At 56.4% G+C, this 27,322-nt stretch overlaps 1 protein-coding gene across 1 annotated transcript in view; it reads right to left on the minus strand.

The window, feature by feature from the left end:
• Window positions 1–8,372: 8,372 nt before the first annotated feature.
• The window catches only part of STX8 (syntaxin 8), a 251,809-nt gene continuing 232,859 nt past the window's right edge, over window positions 8,373–27,322 (minus strand). The window contains exon 8 of the mRNA XM_002921144.4: window positions 8,373–8,550. Within this exon, the coding sequence (XP_002921190.1) occupies window positions 8,483–8,550 (68 nt within the window). The 3' untranslated portion in view covers window positions 8,373–8,482. The remainder of the gene's footprint in view (window positions 8,551–27,322) is intronic.

A 27,322-nucleotide genomic window follows, 5' to 3' on the forward strand; every position in this document is an offset into this window, starting at 1 on the left:
CGGGGCTTCGGGCCGCGGCCCCGCCCCCAGGCCTCCCCCCACCTCCCCCGACCGCCGCGCGCCCGGGGCGGGAGAGATGAGGACGAGACTTAGCTACCTCACGGGCTCCTTCCAGAGCAGCGGCGCGGGCCTGACGCGGGGCGGGGGGACCCAGGGGTCGGGGTGAGGGGCGCAGAGCCGCGCAGGTGGGGTCGCCCCCGCGGCGCTGGCCGGTTCTGGAGAGGGGAGCGTGAGAACTGTGAACCCGGGGTGGGGGCGCCGATCGAGACGCCCCTCCTACCCTCCAGACCCTCCTTTGTCTGGGGATCCCCACACGGGACCCCTGGCCGCGACAACTTGGGCCCCGGCCCGCACTTGGGGCGGCCTGAGCGGTCTGTCCCACCGGCAGTCCCCGTGGCCTCCGCTGCCACCTGCTGAGTTGGTCGTGGGGGGGTGTCTTGGGGGGACGGGGGTTCCCGTCCTGGAGCCAGAGGAGCGCGATCGGGGTTGGCGCCTGTCCGCGCCCCGCTGCGCGAGGGGTGCTGGCCCGGGCGTCTGGCCCATGCGGAGGGCAGTGGGCCCAAGGACACCCCTGAGAAGCCCCAGCCGGGTGGTCACCGCCTCACGCTGGAGCTGCCTGTCGGAGGAGGCATTGCGAAGGCAAAACCTCCCAGAGAGTTTCCTTTCTGGAAACTTGGAACCAGCGCCTTTATGACATTTTCCAGGGGAGGGGGAAGGGGCAGTGACACTATTTGTGTAATGACATCAGCTCCTGGGAAGAGCCTGGGGTATGGAATGCAGGTTTGCACAGGGAATTGGGCTGGCCTAGGGGAAGGGGCTCGTCCCCCCTCGGCCAGGGTTTGCTGGCTCCGCAAGGTCCCAGGGTGCCCGAGCCTCGGGCAGGCAGTGGCAGGGATGACCAGGTTCCCATGGGCCAAGGAAGCCATGACCACTTCCTCTTGCTGTCGTCACTCCCGCGTCCCTCAGGAAAGGGACAGAGGCTGCTGGACCGAGAGTGCCCGCTGCAGCCACCCCACCCTGGGGCCGCCCCTCCAGCTGGACAGCACCTCACCTGCTCCTTCCCGGCTGCCCCTTCTTTGTGGGGGCCTTCTGTGCTCCCTGGTGTGGCCAGGCCCCCTTTCCAAAGCTTTCTGGAGACACTGTCCCCAAACAGGCAGCCCCAGCCCTTTGGCCCTTTGGCTCGCCGCACACAGGGGCCCTGGGGGCCTTCAGCCGCCCTGCCTCGGAGCTCTCTGCACTGCCCAGGGCCTCTGGCCCACGTCCTCAGCCCCAGCACACTGAATCAGAGGCCCGGCTCCCCTCTCAGTCCGGAGATTGGTTTCATTTTCCCTGCCGGAGCTCGGCTGCTCACAAGGGTCATACCAAGGATGAAGCGGGCCCCTCGCGGTCTGGCTTCCCTCCGCCTCCCCGCTTCGGCCCTCAGCTCGGCTGCCTTTCACTGAGCACCTGCTCTGTCCAGGCACTTTATCCATGTGATGTCACATAAGCCTCACGACAACCCTGAGACAGGGATTCTCACCCACCTCTGCCACGAGGACACTGAAGCGCGTGTGCTCAAGGTCACAGGCAAATACGAGGCAGAGCCGGGTTCAGACTCCAGAGCCCGGCCTCCTGGCCCGCACTGCCCCTCTGCACGCTGCCCTGTAGCCCACCCACCCCCGAGACACTGGCCCCGGTGCAGCATCTAGCCTGGGGAATAGAAGTCAGGGCGGAGACGGCGGCGGGGCGGGGGGCTGGCCACGACATCTTAAGAGGTGGCGGCAAGAGTGGGTGAGGCGGGGTGTCAACTCGCCACAGGTCCAAGAAGGCAGGCCTTGGCTAACCCTAAAACGTCGCAGAAAGGACATTTGGCCGCCTGGGGGTGCTTTGGAGGGCTTCCAGGACAGACTGGGAGAGCTGCCTAGGAGGGCAGGGGGAAGACAGCATTGCCCTGGGAAGGAATATCCAGGCCCCAGGCTGGGTGCGCCGGGAACCCTCCCGCGGCCAGGCCTCCTCCAGGCCCGGAGTGGGTCGTGAGTGCCATGAGCATCTCCGAGGCCCGCCTAACTGCCGGCCGGCCGTGAAAGGGCCTGGTCTCCTGTCAGCTCACACTGGCCTGGCTTCTTCACCCTGCCCAGAAGGGCTGTGCCCTCTTGGGCCTGAGGGTCACCCCACGTCCACTGAGGGGCTGGCACTGTTGGTCTCCGAGGCCCCCTCAGCCCTGGAGCCAGGGGCCTGCCAAGTGACAATGCCTCTTGCTTTAAATGCCACCAGCCTCGTCCTCCTTGAGGGTGCGGGCTGTCCTGTCCCCCTGCCCCGCCCCGTGGCCCAGCCCCAGAGCAGCCGGCTGGGGGTGAGGACCCTCTTGGGGAGTTCAGTCATCCCAGCCTGCCTTGCCCATCTCGGGGACCCAGCCCTCCGCTCCTCGGGTTCCAGCCACCGACTTCCGCGGCAAGGGCCCATCCTGGGGAAGGCACCCTCCTCCAGCCCGCCCCCCTCCCTGGGAGGAGACGGAAGGAGGAGCGGAGGCGGTCCGGTTTGTACAGTTAGGAACGGATGTAAAATGGAGCTAGATTTTGATTTTGAAGAGTGTATTAACCAGAGTTGTGATATGTAGGTGTTCGAAGAAAAACATACCAGATTAGTTTTTAAAACAACAGATTGCCCACCTGTCCTTTTTCTTACCCGCTGGGTGGGCTGCAGCCCCTGACGGCACAGTGCCTGCTTTACTGACACAGTAACACTAAAGATTTGGGGGTGGAAGGGAGGGGGGAGGAGAGGGGCAGTCCCAGGTGCCCAGATGGGAAGGAGGGAGGGAGGGACCCCTGTGGCGCAAGCCAGGGCGGCTGGGGGCCTCCCCAAGGTCCCTCGTGCCCTCCTCGAGCTCAGAGTCCATAGTCGTAGCATGCGGGAAATGGGTACAGACTTCCTTGGGTAGGCCCCAGATTGGAATGAGACTGAAAAATGTTAGGGTCTCAACACTTAAAGGAAGCTCCCTATACCCCCAAGAAAGAAAGAGAGAGGGAGAGAGGGACTGGCGAGTGGATGAACTAGACTCACGGATGGGGTCACTGGGCCACACACGGTTCATGGCCACAGGCATGCCATACCCTAGGGGTATCCACATGTGCACTCGCGGGGCCGGGGCCTCGTCCCCCTGCCAAAACCAAGCCAGCCCCGCCTGCGTCATCAGACCTCTCTTCCCCCTCTCTTCCCACCCCCCCCACTCCCAAAGGCACTTCCGTCCCCCCTCTCCCCAGCTCCCTCCTGCGTTTCTGAGTTCTGTTCACTCAGAATTGTAAATGTTTAGTTGTGACCATGACATATTGTTTGGGTCAGTGTTTCTTTCCAATGCATACTAATATATTATGGTTATTATATATGAATATATTTAATGACATGGAAAAAGTTGTGGATTTTCTTTTTTTTTAAGGTTTTTTTTTTTGGGGGGGTTAGAGTTGTAATGGAGCCAGATGGAACTTGTAACGTGGGCCCCACATGATAGAACTAAGTTCAGATATCATTTAAATAAACTCTTGTACACTGTTCACTGTCTCCTTGTCTTTACTGGTGGCCTGAGCCTGCCGTGGGGAGAGGACAGTGAGTCTTCAGGCAACTCTTAAGGAATATGGCGTCTGCTCTTAGAACCCCCAGCGACAGAGCCCTAACTACCCCCAAAAAGATGGGGAAGGGCCACTGTGCTTACAAACTCCTAGGGTTTGCTGGCTCTGACTGCGATTTGGAGCAAAAAGCCTCCTGGGTGGGACCATGTGTATTTCAGTCCCCAAGACACCGCCCCTGGGATCCATCCTTGCCACTCTTCGGGGCTCCAGGTTAGGTGGGCCCCAGGAGGGCAGCAAAAAGAGGTGTCCTTGCACACCTCTGAACTTCCCCTTCTGAAGGATTCAGAACCTGCAAGTAATTTTTGCCTTTCACAGAATCCGTGTCTTCTGCTCAAAGCCAAGAAGAGACTCCGGAGGAAAGACGACAGGGTTGGGGAAACTCAGAGTGGGTTCCAAGCCACTGCTAAGGGCTTCGAGCAGGGCAGGCCCTGGGAGCCAAGCTCACTGGGTTTCTGGGAGGCTATATTTAAACCTCCAAATGGTTGCGCTTTCTTTATTAAATAAACAATTCAGTCATTAGGAACACGTTCCGTTGCCATGCAAAAGGGGGGCCGATCGTCACCAGGAAGCTATAATTTCTGCACCCAGCTGTTTCGAAGACAGGTCTCAGCGACGGGCCTCATCTGGCCCTGGAAGGCCCGGAAAGCCCTTTCCTTGAGGCTTGGAGAGGTGACGGAGATGTTTGAGCTTCTCAGGAAGAACCAGGGCCAGCCCAGCTGCCGCAGGGCTCTGGCTCTGAGAGATGGGGGCCGTGTTCTTGGAACCGGGGGTGAAAGCCCAGCCAGGAGCGACCTCCAGTGTCCCTTGATCTCCGGTGTCCTCATCAGCTCAGGAGTGAGTCCCTGCTGGGGTGGCAATGCCTGGACAGGCCGAGGAGAGAGGAAGACTTTTCTGGCCAGTGCAGACCCGGGGGGTCGGGGGTCTTATGCTCTCGCTGGGGAGGGGACGCGCTCACCCCTGCCGAAGTCCGTGCAGGAAGTAAGCCCAAGATGCTGCTAAGTGCTGGCCCGAGGTGGCCGACAAGCCCACTGAGAGACGGCTGCTGATGCCCAAGGAAGCTGAGCGACCCCCTCTGGGACTCTGGGTCCAAACCCCAGACACTCCGGGGCGGGGACGCTTCCTGGGGTCTGCCCGACTTTCCGGGAGGCCAGGCCCCCTACCGAGGCAGCGCGCTGGCTGCCCACTCATGGCAGAGACGCCCTGGGCTTCAGATTTTATTGAACAGACATCTCTTCCCGTGCTCTCTTAAGACTAAGTAAAGACAGAGAAGGCACATGCCAAGAGAAATGGGGAGGGAAGGACGGACAGAGCCAGTGAGACACACGGTGTCTGGGTGCACGAGCTCACTGCTGTATCCACCTGCAGGCTCCACGGACCACAGGCCACTGCTGGGAGGAGGCGAATGTTCCTTGTGATCGGCATGTGGCTGGAAGTCTGAAACTGGACAATTAGAGGAAAGACGAGTCTTGGCCCACTTTTTAAAATAAGGGGGAAAAATACCCCCCATAACTTGAGCAGGCGCTAGGCTGGAAAACCCAATAGATAAGAGAACATCTGTGGTCTATGCAAGAGCTCCCAGGGTAACCCCGATGCTGACAACGTGGGGAGTAAGGGGTCTAAGGAGGCTGGGGCTGGCCTTGCGGACTAGGAGGGAGGATGCAGCCGCAGGCCGGCTGCAGTTCTAGAAGCCGAGGGGCCTGTGGGAATTCTGCAGCAGCCCCGTGGATGGACAGGGCTCCGCCGGGGCCCCAAGGGCCCTGAAAGGAGCACAGCATCCTGGGGCTGATTAAGACGAAGCTTTAGTTACAGTTATTAATAATAATGAAATTTCAACAGAACATAAGTACCAGTTGTAAGCAGGTATCTGGACTTCTTTATATGGTATCCAGCCTTTAAATGCTTATCATTCATAATCAGTTAAGTTAAACAGTACTTATACTGTTATTTTAATATAGTTTATTTCCACGGAAAAAGGCGCTATCCTGCCTCTCTTCCCTGTGCTTAGGGTGAGGTCCTAACTGCTCACACGGCCGACTCAGAGCACTGTGGGCCCCCGGGGGCCCGCAGTCCTGACACTTCTGGGGGTGGGTGGGGGGTGGGGTGACCAGGCCTTGCCAAACCAAGCTGGAAAATGCCCCCATGAGGTTAGCCACGTTAACTCCGGGGTGGGTCTCGACGCAACAGATGCCCAAACGTGGCTCAACATAGCCGGGTGCCCTTTGCTTCAGAGAGGTGGGTGTTGTCCAAGAGAAACTCAGCCGGCAGGAAGGTAAGGACAGGGGGATCCTTCCTGCCCGGCACCACCCCGGGGCACAGACGGCAGGTCCTCACGGCCGAACCAGCCGGCATTTCACCGCCTCCCCTGCCTGAGGGTCCAGAGAAGTGAAGTCACTTGTCCAGGGCACCCAGCTAGCCGGGCCCCGAGCCCACTCCGTCAAAAGAACAGAAGCTGCTGTGTGCAGACATCAGCCCAGTGTTTGGCTTGAAAAGGCCTTTCCGTGTGACTGAGCCAGGACGCCGTGGCTCTGGTTCAAAGACGCCCCACAAGTTGCCGGGGCTCCGTGCTGAGCAAGTCAAGAGGAGGTGAGAAAGTCAAACAGACCTTCAATGCTGCATCCCATGAGCCCCAAAGTGGGGGGGGGTTCCAAGGAGACACGGTCTCTGCGGATTGGGGGGTTCGCACGACGAGGCTGGGAGACGCGGCTCTGCGGATTCTTGATGGCCCTCTGGGTAATCCAGTAGCAACCGCCCGCCTCCCCCGCCCCGACAAGGAACACGCATCCCGGGCGCCTTACTGTCCATGAGGCCTCGGCCCCTGTCCGGCACGGCCCCTCTCCTTCGAGAACACACCCACCTCGAGACAAGCCTCTTCGGTTTCCTGTCCCTGCGTCCCAGCCTCGCTCCGGTGTGTGGGCCGCCCCCGGAGGTCAGCGGGCAGTAGGGTCCTAGGAGGCAGGAGAGCTTCCTCTCTGGTCCGGCTCCCTCTCACGGCCTCCCCGGTTTGCTCCCCGCACTTGGCCAAGACTGTGCAGTGGAACAGGGGCTCCGATCTGGAGACCACCGGCCTGATGGGGTCAGTGTGGGGTCAGAACCAGGCGGTACGCTCTGTGCGCGCACGTGCTACGTCACCGACTCCTCGCGGCGACGCTGGAAGCAGCGGTCATGTAGCTGGTCAGTGGTGTGTGTCCTCCGGGGCCGTTCCCCACCTAGCTCCAGCCCTCTGCCTTCTGGCCACGTCCTGGGCCCCTCGTGGTTGAGCAGGGCCAGGTGACTGGTCCTGGCCAGTGAGCTCTGAGCAGAGGCAATGGGTTCACTTCCGGACAGAACATTCCACAGCCGCTGTGAGGGTTCCCAGAGTCCCCCTCTCCTCTGCTAGAGCCCGCAGTGCTGTCCCCAGGGCTGTCCCCCTGGCTCAGGGTCTGCAGTGAGAAGACTGGTTCCACGATGGACGGGCAGCAGGGGCAAGACACCCACGACCGGGACAGACCTAGGCCATTTGGGTCTGGGCAGGTGTGGACTCAGCCAGTCCCGTCTGTTCGGCTGTCCCAGGCAGGCCAGGAGCAGGGTTGGAAGAGACACAGGCATGTCATGGCCGCATGCACACACCACAGGGAGGCGGGACCACTCAGGTGGGGCAGGGGCTGGCGGGAGCTTGAAGTGAGCCCACACCACAGGGAAGAGCTGCTGGGAAGAGGGCCACCCCCCTTCTGCACGACGTTCGACTTAACCAAGCCTCTGACTGAGGGCCGGGCCTCCGGACCCAGATCCTCCTGGCACACGGCCGTCTTTGGTCTCGGGGTCCTAGGACATGCTGCGCCAGGCGGTGCTGCGACTCCTGTGTCTCTGCCCCTGGAGGGTCCGGCCGCGCCCTCTTGAGGACAGCCGTCCGCAGTATCTGGGAAATCCGTGGGAGACCCCAGGATTCCCCTCCCACGGGCCCACTCTCCCCTTTTTCTTCAGTGAAACCTTGGGCTTTGGGAATGGCCCCATCACTCACCCTAATTCCTTCCCCCTTCACCAGGGAGAGCAAAAGCCCGGCCAGCTGGCCATCCTGCTCTCTACACACACAGGACAGAGGGCACCTTCGAACCTGGGACTCGCCGAGGCTCCCCGGGCCCACGCCACCCATCGGCCCTTACACTCGCACACACGGGGTGCTCCGAGCCTGTGTAGGAGCCAAATAAAGGTACTGCCCTCTCAACGTCGTAATCACACCTCTCTCTGGACCCGACCGGGTGCTTTCCAGCCTGATGTTCCCCCACCCCCACCTTACCCACCAGACCCGGTCTGGCTGCTCAGAGCCATGTTTCGGCCCAGGAAAATGGGTTTACTGTCACCGAGGAAAGGAGGGGGGGTGCTTCAGGGTCTGAAGGCAGTTCCCAAAGTAGAGTCCGGAAATATTTCTGAGTTAACGGCAGCAAGCCCTGGGAGCGCTGACTTGGCCGGGGGGGGGCGGGGTGACAGGTGCACTCAGACATGCGCCCTTCCTCCCCACCTGGACACACGGGGCCTTGACTGTTCACTCACCGTCTCCTTCGCGGGCACACGACTTCCCCAAGCAGACGGACGCCTATTAACCTGGCATCCCCCCCTCCCCAGGATGCCCAGCGCACTGCGGGGTGGCCGGAACCCACCGGCAGCCATGGGGCACGGCCCCCTGAGGGACCCTGGGCTGGCACCCAAATGACCAGCGTTGAAAGCAAAGGGGTCGTACGGGGCCTGCAGCTCCAGAGCCGCCCCGCTCCGTGCCTTTACCGAAGCAACGCGCAGTTGTTCAAAGCTTTGGGGGGATTTATTGAGAGCGGGTTCATGGACCACTGGGGCTCCGGGCTTCTCTCCAGCGCTGGCAGGCGTCACGGCTGGTGGTCCCCTTACTGCCGCTAGTTGGTGGGCCAGACGGCCACGACCACAATCGCCACGAGCAGCAGTAAAATCACCATGACCATCCCTGGAAAACACAAGCGCGAGAGGCCGCTTTAGCCATTCACGCCGGAAGGGCATCACGCAGCCTATGAACTACCTTCGCGGGGGACGGGGATGCGGCTCTGCGAGGGGTCCGGGCCCTCTGAGCCTGCGGTTTGTGCTCCGCGTGTGTGTGTGTGTGTGTGTGTGTGCACGTGTGTGTGGGGTCAGCAGCCCTGGGGCGCTGGCTGCAGAGGCTGGGGCTCCGGGGACACTGGAGAGTTTCTCTACCTCTCCAGCTCGAGAGTTGTGCCAGCAAAGCACCAGCAAGACTGCGGGGGGACTGGCTGGGCCTTCCGGTGAGGAGCGGAGGGCACGCACAGCCCTTGGCTCCAGCTTCCACTGGCAGCTCGGCTCTGGTTTCAGTTTGCATTGATGAAGGATCAACAAAGCAAAGGGCTTTTGGGTCTGCAAGGAAAGGTTACATCTAGAATCCATTTTTTCTACTGTATACATGGCTTTGCCTTTTCTTCTTGAGCCCAAGATACTTAGGTCCCTCATAAGTATCCAACAGAGGGGCTCCCGGGTGGCTCAGTGGGTTAAGTGTCTGCCTTCAGCTCAGGTCATGATCTTGGAGTCCTAGGATCGAGCCCCGTGTCAGGGCTCCCTGCTCAGCGAGGAACCTACCTCTCCCTCGCCCTCTGCCCCTCCCCACCGCTCGGGCTCTCTTTCTCGCTCTCAAATCAATAAAATCTTAAAAAAAATTTTTAAGGGGTGCCTGGGTGGCACAGCGGTTAAGCGTCTGCCTTCGACTCAGGACGTGATCCCGGCGTTATGGGATCGAGCCCCACATCAGGCTCCTCCTTTGGGAGCCTGCTTCTTCCTCTCCCACTCCCCCTGCTTGTGTTCCCTCTCTCGCTGGCTGTCTCAATTTCTGTCGAATAAATAAATAAAATCTTTAAAAAAAATTTTTTTAAATATATATCCGATGGAGGGGACTTCTGCGAAGTCAGCACTGGATGAACATTTGCTCTCTCAAGGGTTCCTGCGCGACTGACACGCCGGGAGGGAAGCGAGGAGCACGTGAGAGAAAGCACGTAAACGCGTCTAGGAAGTGACAGGTGGGTCAAACGCGCAGGATCACATAGTTGTTTGGCCCCCAGGACTGCCCACCTCAGGCGAAGGAGCTGTTTCCGGAAAGGTCGGTCCCAGGAGTTCAACCCCTGACGCTCTTACAGGAGGCCCCTAGCACATTAGGGATCTTACTAACTAGATACCCACCGGCCACACAGGGCTCTTTACATTGCAGTGAATTAAAATCAAATATAGTAGAGAGCTCAGTTTCTCAGTTACACTAACCACATTTCAACTGCTCAAGAGCTACCATGCTGGACAGAGACAACCGATGAACTTCCTTCCTCGCTGCAGAAAGTTCTACTGGACAGAAGTGACGGACGGTATGGAGCTGTGATTATGTCATCGGCTGCTGCACCCCCAGCTTCCATGACGGCACCTGGAGCAGAGACTCAATGCCCGTTCGTTGAATAAATGGATGAACGGTCACGCCGTGTGTCCTCAACACTCACTCTGCACTCGGACGGTTTCCCACACTGGGAGTTCTGCTCTCCCTTCTTCTGGACTCAGTTTTGTTAAGTTAGATCTTCTGGGAAACTGCCCGCTTTTTCTGAGTGTTCAAAAATACCGGTGTAAATTACATTCTCTTAGAATTTAAACACTAGGTTGTACCTGTGCCCTTCTTTTTTGCCTCTAACACGGCGTATTTGGACATTCCTTTTCCTGATTAGCCTTGCCTCAAGGTGGCTCTTTTGGTCATCTCTTCCAAGAACAGGTTCTGACGCTGTTGGCCATCTCCCTCTTATTTCCTGTTTTAATTTCTTTTTTTTTTTTTGAAGATTTTATTTATTTATTTGACAGAGATAGAGACAGCCAGCGAGAGAGGGAACACAAGCAGGGGGAGTGGGAGAGGAAGAAGCAGGCTCATAGCAGAGGAGCCCGATGTGGGGCTCGATCCCATAACCAGGATCATGCCCTGAGCTGAAGGCAGATGCCAAACCACTGTGCCACCCAGGCGCCCCTTCCTGTTTTAATTTCTGCATCTGTTTTCCTTAATCCTACGACTCATAGGCTTTCTCTGTATTCACTCTGCTGTTCTTTGAACTGAAAGTTCGTTCACTCATTTTCCATTTTTCTTCTAAGTACTGTCCCTCAAAGTCAGCAACTTTTTTTTTTTAAGATTTTATTTTTAAGTAATCTCTACACCCAATGTGGGGCTCAAACTCATGACCCTGAGATCAAGAGTCATGCATTCCATCCACTGAGGCAGCTGGGTGCCCCCATGTAACTTTTGATATGAAATAATTTCACTGCTGTTAGTTTCTAAGTTCTGTGTATTTTAAATTTTTCAGCAATTTCCTCTTTGGCCCAACAATTATTCAGAAATGTGTTTTAAAATTTCCAGTTACAATGAAACATGCTTATCCAACATATATTTTTAAAAATCTGAGATAATAATACATACACTATATTTTGATGTGAAAATACCTATGATTTCCACGGATGACAAAGTCACCAGGACTACTAACGATAGTGTGGTTCATTGTCTGTGTTCTTAACGGAAGAAAAGGCTGTATTTCACTCAATTAGAGGCTAGTAGAAATAAGAATTCAATTTACTTTCCCACCCAGGGAGTTCGCAGACACCCTGAATTCCCTCCACAGACGTCCAGAGTTCAAAGTAGTCCAAGTAGTGTTCATTTTATTATTTTTTTAAAGATTTATTTATTGGGGCGCCTGGGTGGCTCCAGTGATTAAGCGTCTGCCTTCGGCTCGGGTCATGAGCTCAGGGTCCTGGGATGGAGTCCCGCATCGGGCTCCCTGCTCAGCGGGAAGACTGCTCTTTCCTCTCCCTCTAACCCTCCTCCCCGCTTGTGCTCTTTCTCTCTCAAATAAATAAAATCTTAAAAAAAAAAGTAAAGACGTCTTTATTTTAGAGAGAGAAAGAGAGAGCATGCGGGGGGAGGGGCAGAGGGAGAGAATCTCAAGCAGACTCCCCACTGAGCGTGGAGCGGGACGCAGGGCTTGATCTCAGGACCCTGAGACGGTGACCTGAGCCGAAACCAAGAGTTGAACACTCAACCGACTGAGCCTCCAGGTGCCCCAAGGAGCGTGCTCTCTCAACTCAACCCTTGTAAAGCACAGCACGGGCACAGTGTGGAATATTAAGAAGGGACATAAAAATATATGGCAAGCTTCCTTGTCATCTCGCTGTGACAGTGGGTGATTTTGTTCTAACACCCTCTCTTTCTCTGATGATCTGATCTTCCACGAGTACTCCCTCTCGGGACCTATGATTTCTCCCAAGCTTCACATGGACGCTAACCCAAGCCTCTCCATCAGGGGTCAGCAAACTGTGGCCCCTTGGGCCAACTCTGGCTGGTGGTCTGTTTTCGTACAACCCCCGCACCAAGAATGGTTTGTACATTTTTTAAGGGTTGTCAAAAAAGACAAAGATGTGACGCACTGTCTGTGGTCTGCAAAGCCTAGGCTGTTTACTACCCCGTCTTTCACAGAAGTGCGTGGATCCCTGCTCTACACCACCGTGGCCGATAACGACCCAGCCGCAGCCTCGGTGCATCCACGGGGGCTCTGGTTTCCAGCTCTCTCTCCACTTCTCTCCCCCGCGGATTTCCTCTCTTCCTTGTAAATCAGCGGTGCACCAGCATTTCAGGGGCGGGGCTGCAATTCTTCATCTCGCCTTTCGAGACGCGTGTAGTCAGGTGTGCATGAGCGAGTGTGTGTGTGTGTGTGTACGCGCCCGCGAGTGAACATGATCTCAATCCATCTTCTTGCCAGAACCAGAAGAACAAATCTCTTCATCCATTTCAGCCTCCAGAAACATCTCCAGGTTGACCAAGCTCCCCTGGGCAGGAATCCCACCACTTCCTGGCGGGGCTGGGAGATGGTCCTGCGTAGGATCAGGGAACCAGCATGGAACTGGAGGCCGCAGAGGGACTGAGGAGCGTGGAGGGGCACCTGCTAGCACTCCAGAGTGCAGGGTAACCCCAAAGACGGGGGGAGGCCTGGGTGCTGTGAAAAGACGGGAGACGAGGCATGGTGGTTCACTGACTGCTGCTCAGGGTACGATCAGAGCTGGGGGAGCTCTTGGGGCCGACAGGCTGGATGGGCAGCAGGGGTCCTGGACTGCAGGGGAGGGGACGGCTGAAGGAGAGGCCAACACCAGTGACCCTGAGATTCACGGCAGGTGGTGACAAGCACAGCATAACAAGAGACGGGAGCGAGGAGACGGAGGACAGTGACTGGCTGGGAAGAAGAAACCATACGCCCGGTTCAAGCTCGTACATAATTCCAGGGAACGGGCCTCCAGGCGCCAGCGGCTCCCACCACCTCCTATCTGGGCCACGGCGGTGTGCCCACCTGCCGCCCACTCTGCTCCCCATAACTGAGCCGGAGCCCAAACCAGATCAGCTTACTGGCTGCCTTGCAACTCTCAGAGGGCTAGACTGAAATCCAAATTCTTTAGGGGGCCTCAAAGGCCCCCCACGATCTGGGTCCCGCTACCCTGGCAGCCACACTCGGCACCCAGGCTCCAGGCACCCGGCCTTCAGTTCCCTCAATGGCCAGGGTTACGCTCCTTCCCGCTGCCCAGCATTTACACGTGGGCCCTTCCTGCCCCCCTTGGCCTACTTGCTCCCTACTTGTCCCCCAGAACCCAGCATCAGCGTCACTTCCTCAAAGACCTCCTCCCTGGCCTTCCATCAACTGTGCTCGGATACTGTCTGTCTGTTTCCACCACTGGCACGTGAGGGCCCAACACAGGGGCCGAGCCTGTCCAGTTCACCGCCGCATCCCTCGTACCTAGAACAGAGCCTCACCCACAGAAGAGGCACGGATCGTTTGTTGTTTTTTATATAAACGAATAAATGTATTTACCATCTGGAAGGGACGAGAAGAACCAGTAAGAAAGACAAAGCAAGAACAGTTGAGAGAGAGAAGCTGAGAACGTGTCAAAGAAGCCAAAGAGAGAAGATTCAAAAGGCGATCGGCACCAATGGACAGACGCTGCACAGATGCCAGGAGGCCAGACAGAAGCTTCTGGGCTGGGAGTCCTTTAACGGGACAGTTAAGCAGCAGGGTGGCTGGGCCTCCTGGAACCACTATTAATACAGCAATTCCTCCGTAAGCCGGTAATAATTCTATCACAGAAACCGCGAGGCACACAACGCGTGCTACAGGAGACGTGACGCAGGGCACCCCGATACCCGCGAAAACTGAAAACACACTTCACTCCTGACATCAGAGAGAGAGCACCTTGATGTCATGGGGTCAACTGGGTTCTCATCTGGGGATGAGCGGGGACTTAAAGAGCAAGTGACAAATATGTCTTTTATATTTTCGGAGCAAATGGGTGCCCTCTGGCTGCGACATTTTCACCAGGTTTCGGTAAATGGGTGTGTGTGGGCGGTCAAGTGAGGAAGTCATCTCGAGATGGAGAGTGACCACAAGACCAAGGCCAGTGCAGCCTTCGGGACTCTCCTGAGCAAAGAGCAGGTGCTCCCGTACCTTACCACACGGCAACGCTTTCTCTGTAAGAGTCTGGCCTTATTGGAGCGAGGCCATGGCTCTGGCACCTTCCTTGAATGGGGTCTCTCTTCTCTGAAGGATGTTTCGGGAAGAGTGACCAAGGCCCGTTCTGAAGCCAGGGAGGGCTAAGCTGCGCCGTGCAGGGAATATGCGTGGGCACCGGGTGTGTGTAAGGCCCGTGCGTGCATTGCCTTGCTCGCTCACTTCACAGCCTGGGATGTGCTCCGGGCTCCAGGTCACCGGGAGGGAAAGCTTTGCTCCTGGTGAGCCCTAGAGCTCGCCTGGGAATCCAGGTGGGACGACCCCTGCTCCACCTCTTCCCCTTTCTCTGCACCCGCGGGGCCTATCCAGGGGGGATCCTGGCCCCCGACACAATGTGGGGCTTATCAGGGATGGGGGCCCCCAGGCTCGCTGGGGCTGAAAAATGGGGATACAGAGTTTCGACTTGGCTCTCTCCTCTTCTCTTTTTCCTTTCTCCTCCCTCCTTTCCACTTTGTCTGGTGGAAACTTGAAAACAGAAACGAATAGACGGGAGGGCATAATGCACCGTGATGCACCAGGATCGATTCGTGGCCAGTGTGGTTTTACCTGTGCCCTCCCCGGCGCCCTGGATTCCCTTGCGTGAACCCCACGTATACATCCTCTCTCATTACTTCACTCAAAGATAAAGCATCAGTAACACAAAAAAGTCACCACCACACAGAAGCGAGGATCTTCAAGACAGAGGCAGGGAAGAGCCTCCAGCCCTGGAGACATAGGAAAGATGCTTCGGCCTAGAGGTCGCAGGAGACCACGTGGCCCGAGGGACTAGTATTCAGTCGAGAGAGAGAGAGAGAGAGAGAGAGAGAGAGAGAGAGAGAGAGAGAACACGAACTTCTTTCTTTCCCCTCAGAGTAGGGCTGAAACGTCAGGGGGTCTGCTCATCCATCCCCCAGCTAAGGAAATGTTTGACATTTCAGAACGAGGAAAGACAGTTGAACTTCTGGGAGCCTGCCAACTTCTCGAACAATGAAGGCTCTCTGCCCCCACCCCCAGCTCAGAAACACCTGGCGAGGCTCCTGACCATGGGAATCCTTCCCGCCACGCTTCACTCGGCTCCGTGCACTGCTGTGTGGGCACCTGGCAGGGCAGCGCTGCCCTTCGCAGACCCAGGTGTCCCTCGCGGGGGCAGGCGCGGGGCGCCGGGGGCCCAGGAGTGGGGAAAAAAAAATGGCCATTTCCTTTGGTCAGTTTACCAGATGGGGATTACTCAACCACTTCCAATATTTACAAGTCCAGCTCATGGCAATTAAAAAAAGATGTAGGAAAACAAACTCCTTTGCAGACTGGGAAGGACATGAGACGCAGTTCTCTCCGGAACAGTGCTATGTTTTCTGAAGACTGTTCATCTAGATTAATGGTCCATATTTTTTCCAGTGAAACACTGGAAACCTGCAAATTAATGGAGGCTGTGCTGCCACCGCTGAGCATAGGTAACAGCTCCTGGTGCTTGAGGAGGAGGGAGGNACGGAGGGGAGGGGGAGGGGGGAGGAGGGGGAGGACTCTGTCTTTTCTTGGGAGAGTGAGGGCAGATCTCAGCACAGACCACCTCCCCCTCAGCCCTCAGCGGTAGGGGATGTGGTGCCCAGTGTTGGAGGAGGGGTGACAGGGTAGGAGGGAGGGGGTGCAAAGGGCAATATTATCTGAGGTCCTCTGATCTGGTTTTGCTAATCACCGCAAAGCCGCACTGGCTGTGGGCGACAGTCCACCATGTACCTACACTTAGCGCCGTGATCGCCTCTCCTGCCACGAATGGCCTCCGGAGCTCCTCTGCAGACACTTAGGAAGGACGGCCACAATTGACCGGCCTTTTTTTCCAGTTGTGCCTGTTGACAGGTGACATTTGCTTATGCATTAACCAGTGGGTTCTCCCTGATCAAACAGATTTCTTGCAGCAGACTCCTGAGCTGAGGTGGGGAGTGAGCGGGAGAAAAGACAAAACTGGAATATTTGTTTTCCAAAGTTCATGTAAATGTTCCCTTTAATCCCATTACTGGGCAAATAAGCTAAGAAAAGAGTAGACGCCCAGCAGAGAAGGTGAACATATTTACATTCTGAGTCTGGGACCGGAGGGCACAGACTGGCGGGGTGGCCCCTGAGACCCACGTGGGAGCTGGGTGCGAGGCGGCGCGGGGTGGGCCCCCCAGCAGCTTTCCTGCCCCCAGCCTGAAGCTCAGCCGGCTCGGGGAAAGGGGCATGGGCAGATTCCCCTCCCCTGCTGCTCCTTCACCCCACAGTCCCGCAAACAGTGCTTTCATTAAAAAACCCAGCAAAGGTCCTCTCTGATGTTCTGACTGGTTCTGTTCTCACCTGGCACTCAACCCATCCCTGGCTTTCTTCTCTCCGTTAGAGGGTGAACCCTCCTGGGCAGTTCTGGGGGGCCCCGCCCCCTCAACAGACCTCCTGTCCCCCCCTCTGCTTCCACCCTCCGCCCTCTGTCACCCTCCCGCAGGGCCACAGTCTCGGACCCTCCATTTGGACCCTGCTTGCTCACTGCCCCTGGAACCAGAGACCCTTCTAGAGCCAGGCCAGCGCTCCCAAGCGATCGTCCTCCACCCTTCAATGCCTGCGTCAGTTATTACCAGCCCTTCCCTTAGGTTAGAAGATCTGTAGCAATAGGGATCCCGCGCTCTGATGTGGTGGCAGGGGCGCTGGTTTGGGGAGTCAGGGAGGCCCGGCCTCCATTCCTTCATGGTGAGTTCAGTTCTACCACGTGTAAAAGCCCCGAAATACCGACTTCCTCGGTGTGTGGGGAGGGTTCGGTAAGACGAGGTGCCGGAGGCTCCCAGGGCGAATCTGGCGCTCCGTGAACAGCAGCACGGATGACAGTAATTATTGCTGCTCGTGGGACCCGCGCCCAAGAAGGGGGCCCGTGTGTGTGTGGCCAGCAGCTGCTGCCCCATGTCCCCGAGAGAGCCAGCCCCACGGCCTAACGACACAACTCAGATGCCGTTCGTCCCCGAAGGGAGGGGAAAGGAGCAGAAACGGAAGGAACACCTGGGTGGCATTCTGTTCAGACACGGAGCCCTGATCCAGCCGCGGCCCGGCCGTGAGGACGGGTGTCCAGGAAAGGTTGGAAGTTCAGGGCGGAATATCTGGCAGCAGCTGTGTGGCTCGTTAGGCACAGGAAGGGCAGCTGGGCTGGGCGCAGGCTGGCTGCGGCGGGAAGGCAAGCAGAGCCAGCCGAGCGGATGCCAGGGGACAGGAGCGTCAGGCCCGGGGGTGGGGTGGGGCCCCCCCGGCAAGGAAGGCCAGGTCAGAGCAGGGGCAGCACCAAGGCTGGGGTCACAGGCAGGAGGAGGAGAAGCACAAAGCCAACCCAAGGGGAACCTAGAAGGCCTGCAGAAAGTGTGACTCTGAAGTCATGCCTGGCCCTGGAAGCCGGGCACCCCGGCGGCGCCGGCACAAGGCATCACGCACACGTCGACGTGCCAAGTAAGAGCAGCGCGGCGAGGGGCGCCTGGGTGGCACAGCGGTTAAGCGTCTGCCTTCGGCTCAGGGCGTGATCCCAGCGTTATGGGATCGAGCCCCACATCAGGCTCCTCCGCTATGAGCCTGCTTCTTCCTCTCCCACTCCCCCTGCTTATGTTCCCTCTCTTGCTGGCTGTCTCTATCTCTGTCAAATAAATAAATAAAATGTTTAAGAAAAAAAAAAAAAGCAGCGCAGCGAGAGCAGAAGGAACGCCAAGGACAGCTGCCGTCGTGCTGCTAGACGGACGTGTGCTCAGAACGGGCCGCGCTCCGATCCCGGCTGTTCCCACCAGAAGTCAGCAACAATTCCCCCGTGTGTGGGTGAGGGGTGGGGGCTCAGAGGTCGGCCCCGGCCTGCCCTCAGAGAGCCCCAGGAAGGCCGCAGGCCCACAGCAGGGCTGGCTCCAGATCCGGCCATGTTCCCTGGGAGGGACCCCCGCGGGGCTGGGCCTGGCCGGTGAGGGGGCTCGGGAGGGGACCCGGCCGGGGAGGGGGCTCGGGAGGGGACCCAACCCGGAGGACAGTGGGAAGCCCTGTCTGTGACGCCGAGGGACAGACCCCTCAAGGAAACACATGAGAAGGCAAAGGATTGGCCCAGAATTGGCCTGTGTTTTGGTTCTGATTGAAAACCAAGAAAATTTAGATGAAACTGACCCTAACGTTGCTTCAGCATTTACGTCACCCGGAGTGTTTGCCTCCGCCTTTGGGCAGGATCACGGCCCCGGGACAGCACACTGGGCCCACATGACCAAGCCCTGGCTCCTGTGGAAAGGACAAGCTTCCTGAAGGTACTGTGCTCTTGTCTGGAGGCGCTCTGGAAGGGGCAAGGCCGGCGCCCCCCAAGGGGGTCTGTGCCCAGTCTGTGCTGGGGTGACATGGGGAGGGGAGAGGGGCACCTTCCTCTCCCTGCCCTCTGAAGTTCTGGGCCCCATCTGGAGACATTCCACCTCCCCAGTCCCGGGGCTGCCACCCCATCTCGATGTGGACGACAGTCAATGCTCCTCGTCCACAGAGAAGCTGGAAGAAAGTCAATTCTGGAGAGAAGGCGGGACACTGGGGGGAAGGAGGATGGTGTGGGGAGACATCTGGGGGCCAGAGAGAGTGAGCGGCCTCGGCAGGAAGCAGGAATCGGGGAAGGTGGCCTGACAGGAGTGGGGGATGGGACGAAGAAAAGAGGGGCTTGCCTTGAAACAGGAAATTGAAAGGAATTAAGACTGTAAGAGTCAGGCGGGCGAGGAGCCGGATGCAGGCCTAGGGAAAGGCAGGTTCCCGGGCTCTGGGCTCCAGGGACCAGGCCCCTGCCTTGCTGGGCGTCGGGTGGCTCTGTCACAGCCATGAGGCCCCCGGGAGGCCAACACCGGACAGACAGCACACCTCACCAGCCAGGCCAAATCATGTTGCAACCAAGAGGTCAGACCTGTCGGGCAAGCTGTTCCGATGGGCAGCCGACCCTGGGCACGTCTGACCACGGGATAAGGGTCTGGCCAAGACAGTTAGATTTCACCACACCGGAACCTAATGTGGGTCAGGTCCGACGGGTGCAAAGTCAGGCATGGGGCTCTTCGCGGGCCTCCCACGCTCATGAGAGGGGCAGAAAATCAACCCGCCCCGGCCTCCGCAAAACCAAACCAAACCACTGCAGATAGCACTCCTTGGAGGGAGTATGTAAAAACTCGGCCATCACTGTTGCTTCCGGCACAGAAAGTGCTGACGAGTTCCTAGGCCCCATCTGTGTTCTTAAGTGTTACTCATTTCCCTTCCCCGAAGCCTGTTCAGTCCAGCAAATCGCCACAGTCCAACGGCAGAAACCCCTGTAAAGAGATGAGCCTTCATATCAGCAATCGAAAGCAGCTTATTATGAGTTGTCAAGTCAATAATTTAATGCCCATTCTCTGGCGCATCAATATTTGCTAAGAAATATCCCCTCCGTGTGCCGCGTGTTCCCCCTGGGAAAGCGAGTCTGTCTGGAATCTGGCAGAAATTCAAGTGTCTTTGAAAAGACAGTCAGGAACTCTGTTATGGATATCTTGTTTTGACAATTCCCTCTTGACTAAGTGTCAAAAGATTTCTGGATGGCTCCGGTCGGGCTATGGATTCACCATTACGAACCCCTCCATCCGTGCTGTTTGCACTGGAAAACATCACCTGGCATCAATTAGGGAGACCTGGCAAGGCGACAGGAGGGAGCCGCTGCCGGAGTTCTAAGTCAGGTACGGAAAGGCAGGGCACGGACGTACAGCCACCAGGAGGATACATTTTCAGTACGTCAGATGCTTATCCCTCTGGTTTTGTTTGTTTGTTTTTTAAAGCAAGTCATTTGACCTAGACACAGAAGCCCACTGGGTAGAGTATCTGAACCGAGGCTCTGAGTTCCAATTCCAGGAGAACAGCTTCCCGAGAGCTGGGGTGGGGGCAGCAGCTATGTGTCTTTTCGACTTGACCCTGTCATAGGCACAGCTGGTGGGCCCAGCGGGCCACTGGGCTCTCTTCCCTGTAATGGTGACACTCTGGAGGTGTGGCCAACAATATGGGCCCGGAGGTCCCTGGATGTGCCGTGGCTCCGGCTCTTTCTGGCTCAGCTATCCCTGGATGCTTGCAAGTCACCGGACATCATTCAAACAAATGACACGTTCTTTCACCTCAACGAGCCAGAGCCCTTCCCTCTGACTTGGAACAGAGACCTTCCAGTAGAGAGATCACCAGCAAAGATAACTATGTGTCTCCAATTACTGGGGAAAATGGAAGCGCGACGCAAGGACAGTTTTGCTTTACCGTACAGCGCTGAAAGAACACTGAAGGCACTGTGGGCTTAGGTGCCATCGAAATACCTTGCCAGCAAGAGGCGTTCTCAGACGCTCTCTCACAGTCATACCTCCAGTGATGTCCCAGATATTCCTGGGGTAACACCATAGATGTCCTGAAGTCAAAGCAAACAGGAGATGTGCTTGCGTTCTAGGGCGAGAGGTACTGGGAGCAGAGGTCAGGGCAGGAGAGCCCCCCTCCTGTAAGCAAGGCGAACAAGAACCCCTTGGTTGGGGTAACTGAGTTGCCTGGAGCTCTCCCCTTGGGGACCCGTCCTTCCCCAAAGAGCACCGTGGAGGGGCCCAACGGGGGTGTGGGTCAGGCAGGTCCCAGGTGGATGCGCATTGTCCTGGCCACCGCGGTGCTCCTAACAAGAGCCGCGTCTGTCTCCGTGAGCGGTGCGAGGCACTCTACATACATCACGTACGTTATATATTGAGGTAAGTGTTCAATCAACAAGGAAACAGGAGGTCCCCACTCCTGATGTGGTTAGAAAAGCGAAAACAATATTGGGGGCCTTGGGATTCTGCATCTCTACAATGGATTTTGGTTGATTTATTTTTTTAAAAGAATTTTCTTTCTTCATTTGAGAGAGAGAGAGAGAGAGAGACAGCATGGTGGGGGGCAGGAAGAGAGGGAGAAGCAGACTGCCCGCCAGAGCAGGGAGCCTGACACAGGGCTCGGTCCCGGGACCCCAGGATCATGACCTGAGCCGAAAGCAGATGCCCAACTGGAGACCCTGGATTTTGATTTATTTAACAAATATCGATCGATCGATCTACAGAGTACCAGGCGCTGTTCTAGTCACTGGGGATACAGCAGTGAACAAAAAGACAAAAATCCCTGCTCTCGCTGAGTTGCTATTTGTGTGTGTGTGTGTGTGCGCACGTGCGCGCACGCTCATGCGCGTGCCTGAGTGTGCACACGCAGTGGGTGAAGACAGACAAAAACTAAAATAAGTAAATCACATAGTGTCCTCAAAGATGCAAAGCGCTACGGAGAACAGAACTTACCTCTTCCGTTATGAATGCTGGCTGCTAGCTCCGAGGCACAGATCCCCCCTCCCTCCAGTTCTAGGGGCAAAAGCGGGAGGGAGTGCAAACTAATACTTTCCAGAAACCGGCCATCCCACAGTGGGATCTGGAAACACGTTGCGGGTAAGATGAAGGTGCCTTCCTACATGGCCATCCGTGAACGTTAGTAATATGGAAGGTCAGCAATAACACATGACGAAAGTCGGTTGGAATGACGGGTGATGTAATGACAAGTGGAAACAGAAAGGGGACTTATACTGGAACACAGCAAAAGGCGGGCTGACGAGGCAGACCTTGTCAGTGGCTCCCCAGCACTTTTCAGGACGGGGTGCCCTGGTTGGCAAAGGCTGGGAGCGCGTGGTCTGCGGGGACGTGTGGTTAACACGTGGTCTGACACAAAGGAGCCGCACACGGCTTCTCGGACGGTGGCGGTTCCTCACACGGCCTGTTCTGACAGCTCTGTGCCCAAATGAACAGTGTGCTTCTGCCTTTGGGGGGTCCAGCTGACTTTAGAGTAACGCTGCCCCCCCCCCCCCGCTGAAATCTAGAGGAAGCCAGGTTCTGGCAGCAGAAGGAGGAGGGAGGAGGCGCCAGGTGTCACCAGAAGTTTGGAAGAATTGGGGTGAATGCATCTCAGGGAGATCACCAGTACCACTTCTGGGGCTTCGGGCAGACAGCCACTCTGTCAACCCCGAGGCCGCATCTGCTCCCCCCACCCCGCCCCCCAACCTCAGCATTCCTTTGGCCTCCAAGGTGACATGGGCCATGTGCAACCAAGAGCCACAGAGAAGAAACGTGACTGGTAAGAGCCGTGGAAGGAAGAAGAAATAAGGGCCGGAGAGAGCCTCCCGACATGGTCCTTTCATTTGAAGAGCTGAGCCTTTTCCCAAAGAGCCAGAACATACGTCATGATCCCTCAGTTCGGCTGTGGAGACTGTCCCCGTTGTCGGGGCAAAAACTTGAGCTCTGGTGTGCTCCAAAGGTCACCCCTGCTTTCAAATGGTCACCAGTAAGCCATGTGAAGCTCGCTGGTCCACTAATTCCCAGCACAGCGTGTGTGTGTGTATGTGTGTGTGTGTGTGCGCATGTGTGCACGTCACTTCCCAACAGTGCGGCCAAGTGAAAGATGGGAGAACATACATATGGACGAATACGAGGTCCAGCGTAACACGCGGAGAGGCAGCGTGGGCTGAACCTATCAGCCAGCCTGCATTCACACTTTGGCTCTGGCATCTGGGCAAGGGACCCCATCCTCTGTGCTTACGCGGGGGGACACTAGCCCTAGCTCCCAGAGCTGCCTGGAGACAAAACGAGGTAGGATGCCCAGTGCCAAGCACGACCCCTGGCCCGTGGCATGTTCTCAGCTGACATCAGCTGCCATGACTCCTGCTGGAAACTGTTCTGGCTACAAAAGGGGCCTTCACAATCGCACTCTTAGGACAGAAAACACTTCGGTCTGCGCCCTCTCCATAAGTCCCTCTGGTCGCCCACGCTGCCACATCCTCCCACTACACGACACCAACACCAGGAGGACGGGACCCTTGAGGAGGAAGGGACTACCTGCCCTCGCTTCTCAAACACTCTGCCATGCAAAATTCCCCAACAGCTTGGATGCCCAAAGCAGCAGCTCTTTCTGCCCAAGGGTCCTGTCCCCGTGCTTTAATAAAACCACCATTTTGCACCAAGGACATCTCAAGAATTCTTTCTTGGCTGTTGGCTCCGGACCACACCCCACCAAAATTCCAAAACTACATCATATGGTGCCTGAAAGTGGGGCTTTGAGTCTTTCCACCTGGACCCTAAGCCACAGTGCAAACTTGGTGAATATTTTCTCTTGCCCCGTGTTGGGCTCTATGCTCAGCACGGAATCTGCTGGAGATTCTCTCTCTCTCTCCCCTCCCCCGGCTTGTGCGCACATGAGCTCTCTCTCTCAAATAAATAAAATCTTTAAAAAATACCCACATTAAGAGCACTTCCATAAAACGCAGTTCCTAATCTGTATCTCCTGCCCAGAGTGCCCCGATGGTCTCCTCTTTGGGCCGTGGGCTGCTCCCTCAACGACACTGCAAGAGGGAAATGTGTGGCTGCAGGGAACAGGGTGAATGCCACCCGGCCCACTGTCAGCGGCAGGAAAAAGGCCGGCAGAGTTGTGAGCCCCTCGGGCATCACAAGTTGGGTAGAGTGAGAACCCCGGAGACGCAGAAGCTGCTTGGCACTGGGTCATACAAAATGGGCCTCTTAGCAGAAGCTGCATCAGGGCTCGCGGTTCGATTGGGGAAGCATGCAGCAACAAAAGGCCAGGCAGCTCAGGGAGCCCGCACCCCAAACACAGGGGGCGCTGCAGGTGTGTGCACACTGTGGGGAGAAGGGGCCTCCACCCCAGCAGGGCAACCTGCACTGACACCACCTCCATTCATACTATTCTTGAGCACTTTTTCCCAGCCCCAGAGACATCCTTCCATGGCCAGCAAACCATCCAAGGATCCATATAACCTGGCCTTTGCAGAGGGTAGTTGCCACTTTCAGAGTGGTCCTAGAACTGGTGGTTGCAAACCCCTGTGTGGGTCTGAGCCACAGACCCCGAGGAGCCCCGATTCAGTGATACCACCAATGAGCGCACTGAACACAAACGGACACGACCCCGAGCCAGACGTTCTGGAATACGGCCAGCCTAAAAGCTGTTGAGCAAGGATTCTGTCGGCAAGAAGGATGAACAGAGGAGTATTTGAGGCCCAAGGATTCAGAGCACAAGTAGGGGAAACCTGCCTGGGGTGCCGTCCGTAAGAAAGGGGGCTTACATCACTTTCAGGGATAAGGCGACCTAGGGAGAAGAAGTCCTTCTCTCTCTTCCCCCGAAGGTGGTCAGTGTGCAAGAGGCTTCGTGAGACTCGAAAGATATAGTCCGAGAAAGGCACCTTGATGACACACAACTGCGTGTTCCAGGCCCCGTTAGCCTGTTTGTGCCAGTACCAGGTACATGGCCGTCACAAGCCGTGCACGCCTTTCAGATGCCTGTTGATGGCGCAAATAATAAAAGGTGCTTGAGGATAACACGACAGTGATGGCATCAGCTTCTCCTGATCCAGTCTTTTGGAAACAAGCAGAACAGACGATCCAAAATGTCAGATTTGGCTTTGAAGTGTTTGTTGACTTACGCTGAACTTGGTCTGTCAGATAATTTCAGCAATCATTTCAAGGCCAAATAGCAAAGTTGAATTATGACACATTCCCACTGCGAGGATCCAGTTTTCCCACCTTGGCCGCTCCTGCTCGGTGCTCCACGATCTCTCACACCTCTGCGCCTTGGCGCGGGCTTGTTCACACTGTTCCAGAACCCTCCGCGGTTTCCACATACCCGGCACGCAGACGCTGGCTTTTGGCCTCAGCTCAAAAACGCTCCCTCCCCAGTGACACCTCCTCTCCCGTGCCCAAGGCACCCTAGGACTGCTTTTCCTTGGCTTCTTGTGCACCCCGACACACACGTTACAGAAATTAGTTCATTACTGGGGCAAATTAACAATCGACTGGGCTCACGGAAAGCACAGCCCTTCCCTGATCGTCTGTAAATTCTTGAGAGGACAGACAGACCATGCACTGCCTTGACTCGTCCCCATGGTGTTATCCACGCGTGCCCAGCAGAGATGCCGTGTCGTGCACGCTTAACCGTGTTCTGCACTTGTGTTTTGGTTGACGGGAAAACAGCTCATCGTTTAGACTCCAATATTGATTGCCTGGGGGTATCAAGAGTCAGCAGTGTGGGTTTCAAACGGCACTTTGACTCGGTGATAATTACTGTGGAGATATTCTAGCAGCCGCAACAGTACTTCGCACATACTGAGTGCTCAAAAAATATGTGTCGACGGAATGAACGGAAGAGTATGAACTATCCATAAAACGGGTTATTGGTTGGTTCTAAGAATTGTAAGGGGATACAAGTAAGTACAGTTGGTCCTGCCAAACTCGAAATCAATACATTACCCCTAAGTGGTTAATATCTGAATATAAAATTCCAGAACAACTTAGTCTACTAGCATCCTTCAAATAAATCCACAGAGTCACACTTTAGGGAAATGCTGGGATTGTACCAGAGGCTCATGGGCTTCTTGTTAACAGGGAGGATTTGGACTCAGAGGTTTCAGCAAAGTGGATCTTCTGTATTGAACCAACAGCCCACATTTTATTCATTCTCTGTGACTTTTTATCCCTCTCTATTCGCAGACATTCCTGAGAAGAAAATCACCAAAAGTCACCTAACAACAGAGACGCCATGTTGGCCTCTGGAGCAGTGTTACTCCCCTGTGATCGCTGGTGTGTCAGTCCCGCCGGGGAGATGGTTCGAGATGCAACTTCCAGTCCCCGCCTCATACCTGCTGAGTCCAGACCCCCGGACGTGGGGCCCGGGAAGCTGGGGGTCACCAAGCTCTCCACGCGATCCTTCTGGCGCTAGCATTTGGGAGCAATGTCTTAGAAGGCAGAATCAAAAGCTCACCAGAAGACCTCTAGCCCGTAAAGTATAAAGTCAACTATTAACATGCCAGGAAGGGCTGTGCTTTCACTGGGCACTGCGAAGATGAAGGGTCAGGGGGTCCCCAGCCAGTAGGAGGGCCACTGTCTTGGGGGCAAAGCAGGCACCCAATGACTTCCTGCTGATGACATGCAGCCTGGTGAGGAAGAAGTCTACAGCCTGGGGTGTGTCTGAAACAAAAAACCCCGTCCCCCGCCACTATGACCCCTGCCCCATTTCCTCTGGACAGAGAGCGGTCTGTTCCGCGGTGGTCTGCGGGACCACAGCAGCTGGCGAAACGGCCAAGACCGCCTTGCTTAGAACACACAGAACCATCTCCACGACTGCCAGACTTCCTATTTCGCATCGGGTCGACCCAGATGGTCTATGCCGCTCAGCAACGTTGACTCTCCTTCCTCACGGAAGCGTAAGGGGAGGCCCAAGACCAGAAGAAGCACCAGTGATGACAAGGACAGCGGGAAGGAGCTGGGATGATCCCAGCTTCCGATGCCAAGGCTGTGGGCAGACGCTGTGATGTTCACTCTACCGCATCATGGGTCCTGATCTTGGATGACGCCCATATTTCTAGCGCACCCAAAGAACAAAGATTCACCTGCACGCACGCACCGGGCGCACGGGCTAAGTCCACGGGAGGCGCTCCGTCACCTACACGCAGCTTGTCACGGCTGCCGGCCCCTCCCAGAGGATGCCCCGGAGCTGGCCCGCTGGAGAGCTGGTTTCAAAGCTCGGGGAGCCCCTCTGTGAGCAGCCTTCCTCCAGCACGGTGGGTAAGGAGATGAGAGAGGGAATGTCTAATGATTAGTTCCTTATGGCCCTCGCATTCTTGAAGTGGATTCTTTACACTCACTGGAACGCTTCTGCATTCTTGATAGCAGGACCGTAATATAAGTCCCTTCCTTTCAGAGCGCTTTTATTGACACACTAAAATACCCTCGGAGCAAGAGCTGGCCCCCCTCCCTCCACACGCCCCTCCTTCGCCATGGCCAAGCTCCCCACGCCCGCCATTCCTTGTTCTCTTTCTAAGAATGCAATAAACATTTCAGCACGGTCTTTTCAATCCACATTATTTATAATATTCTGAACATCCATCGAGCCTGGCTAGAACGCTAAGCAATAAATCAAACTTAACAACAACAAAAAAAGGAAAGGGGGGGGGATCACCCTTTGGCGAGGCTAAAGCCTGAGCCGGTTCATTCCCCAAAGGGCTTAGTTATGTTAGGAAAAGTGAGATGGGGATGAGACTCGGGGTTTAGAATGACACAGGGGCAGGAACTGGAATCTAAAGGCATAATCATAACTTTGTATAAATCTCCAAAAACCTACTTC

The sequence above is a fragment of the Ailuropoda melanoleuca genome, chromosome 17, assembly GCF_002007445.2.
Source record: "Ailuropoda melanoleuca isolate Jingjing chromosome 17, ASM200744v2, whole genome shotgun sequence".
In the NCBI taxonomy this organism is placed as follows: Eukaryota; Metazoa; Chordata; class Mammalia; order Carnivora; family Ursidae; genus Ailuropoda; species Ailuropoda melanoleuca.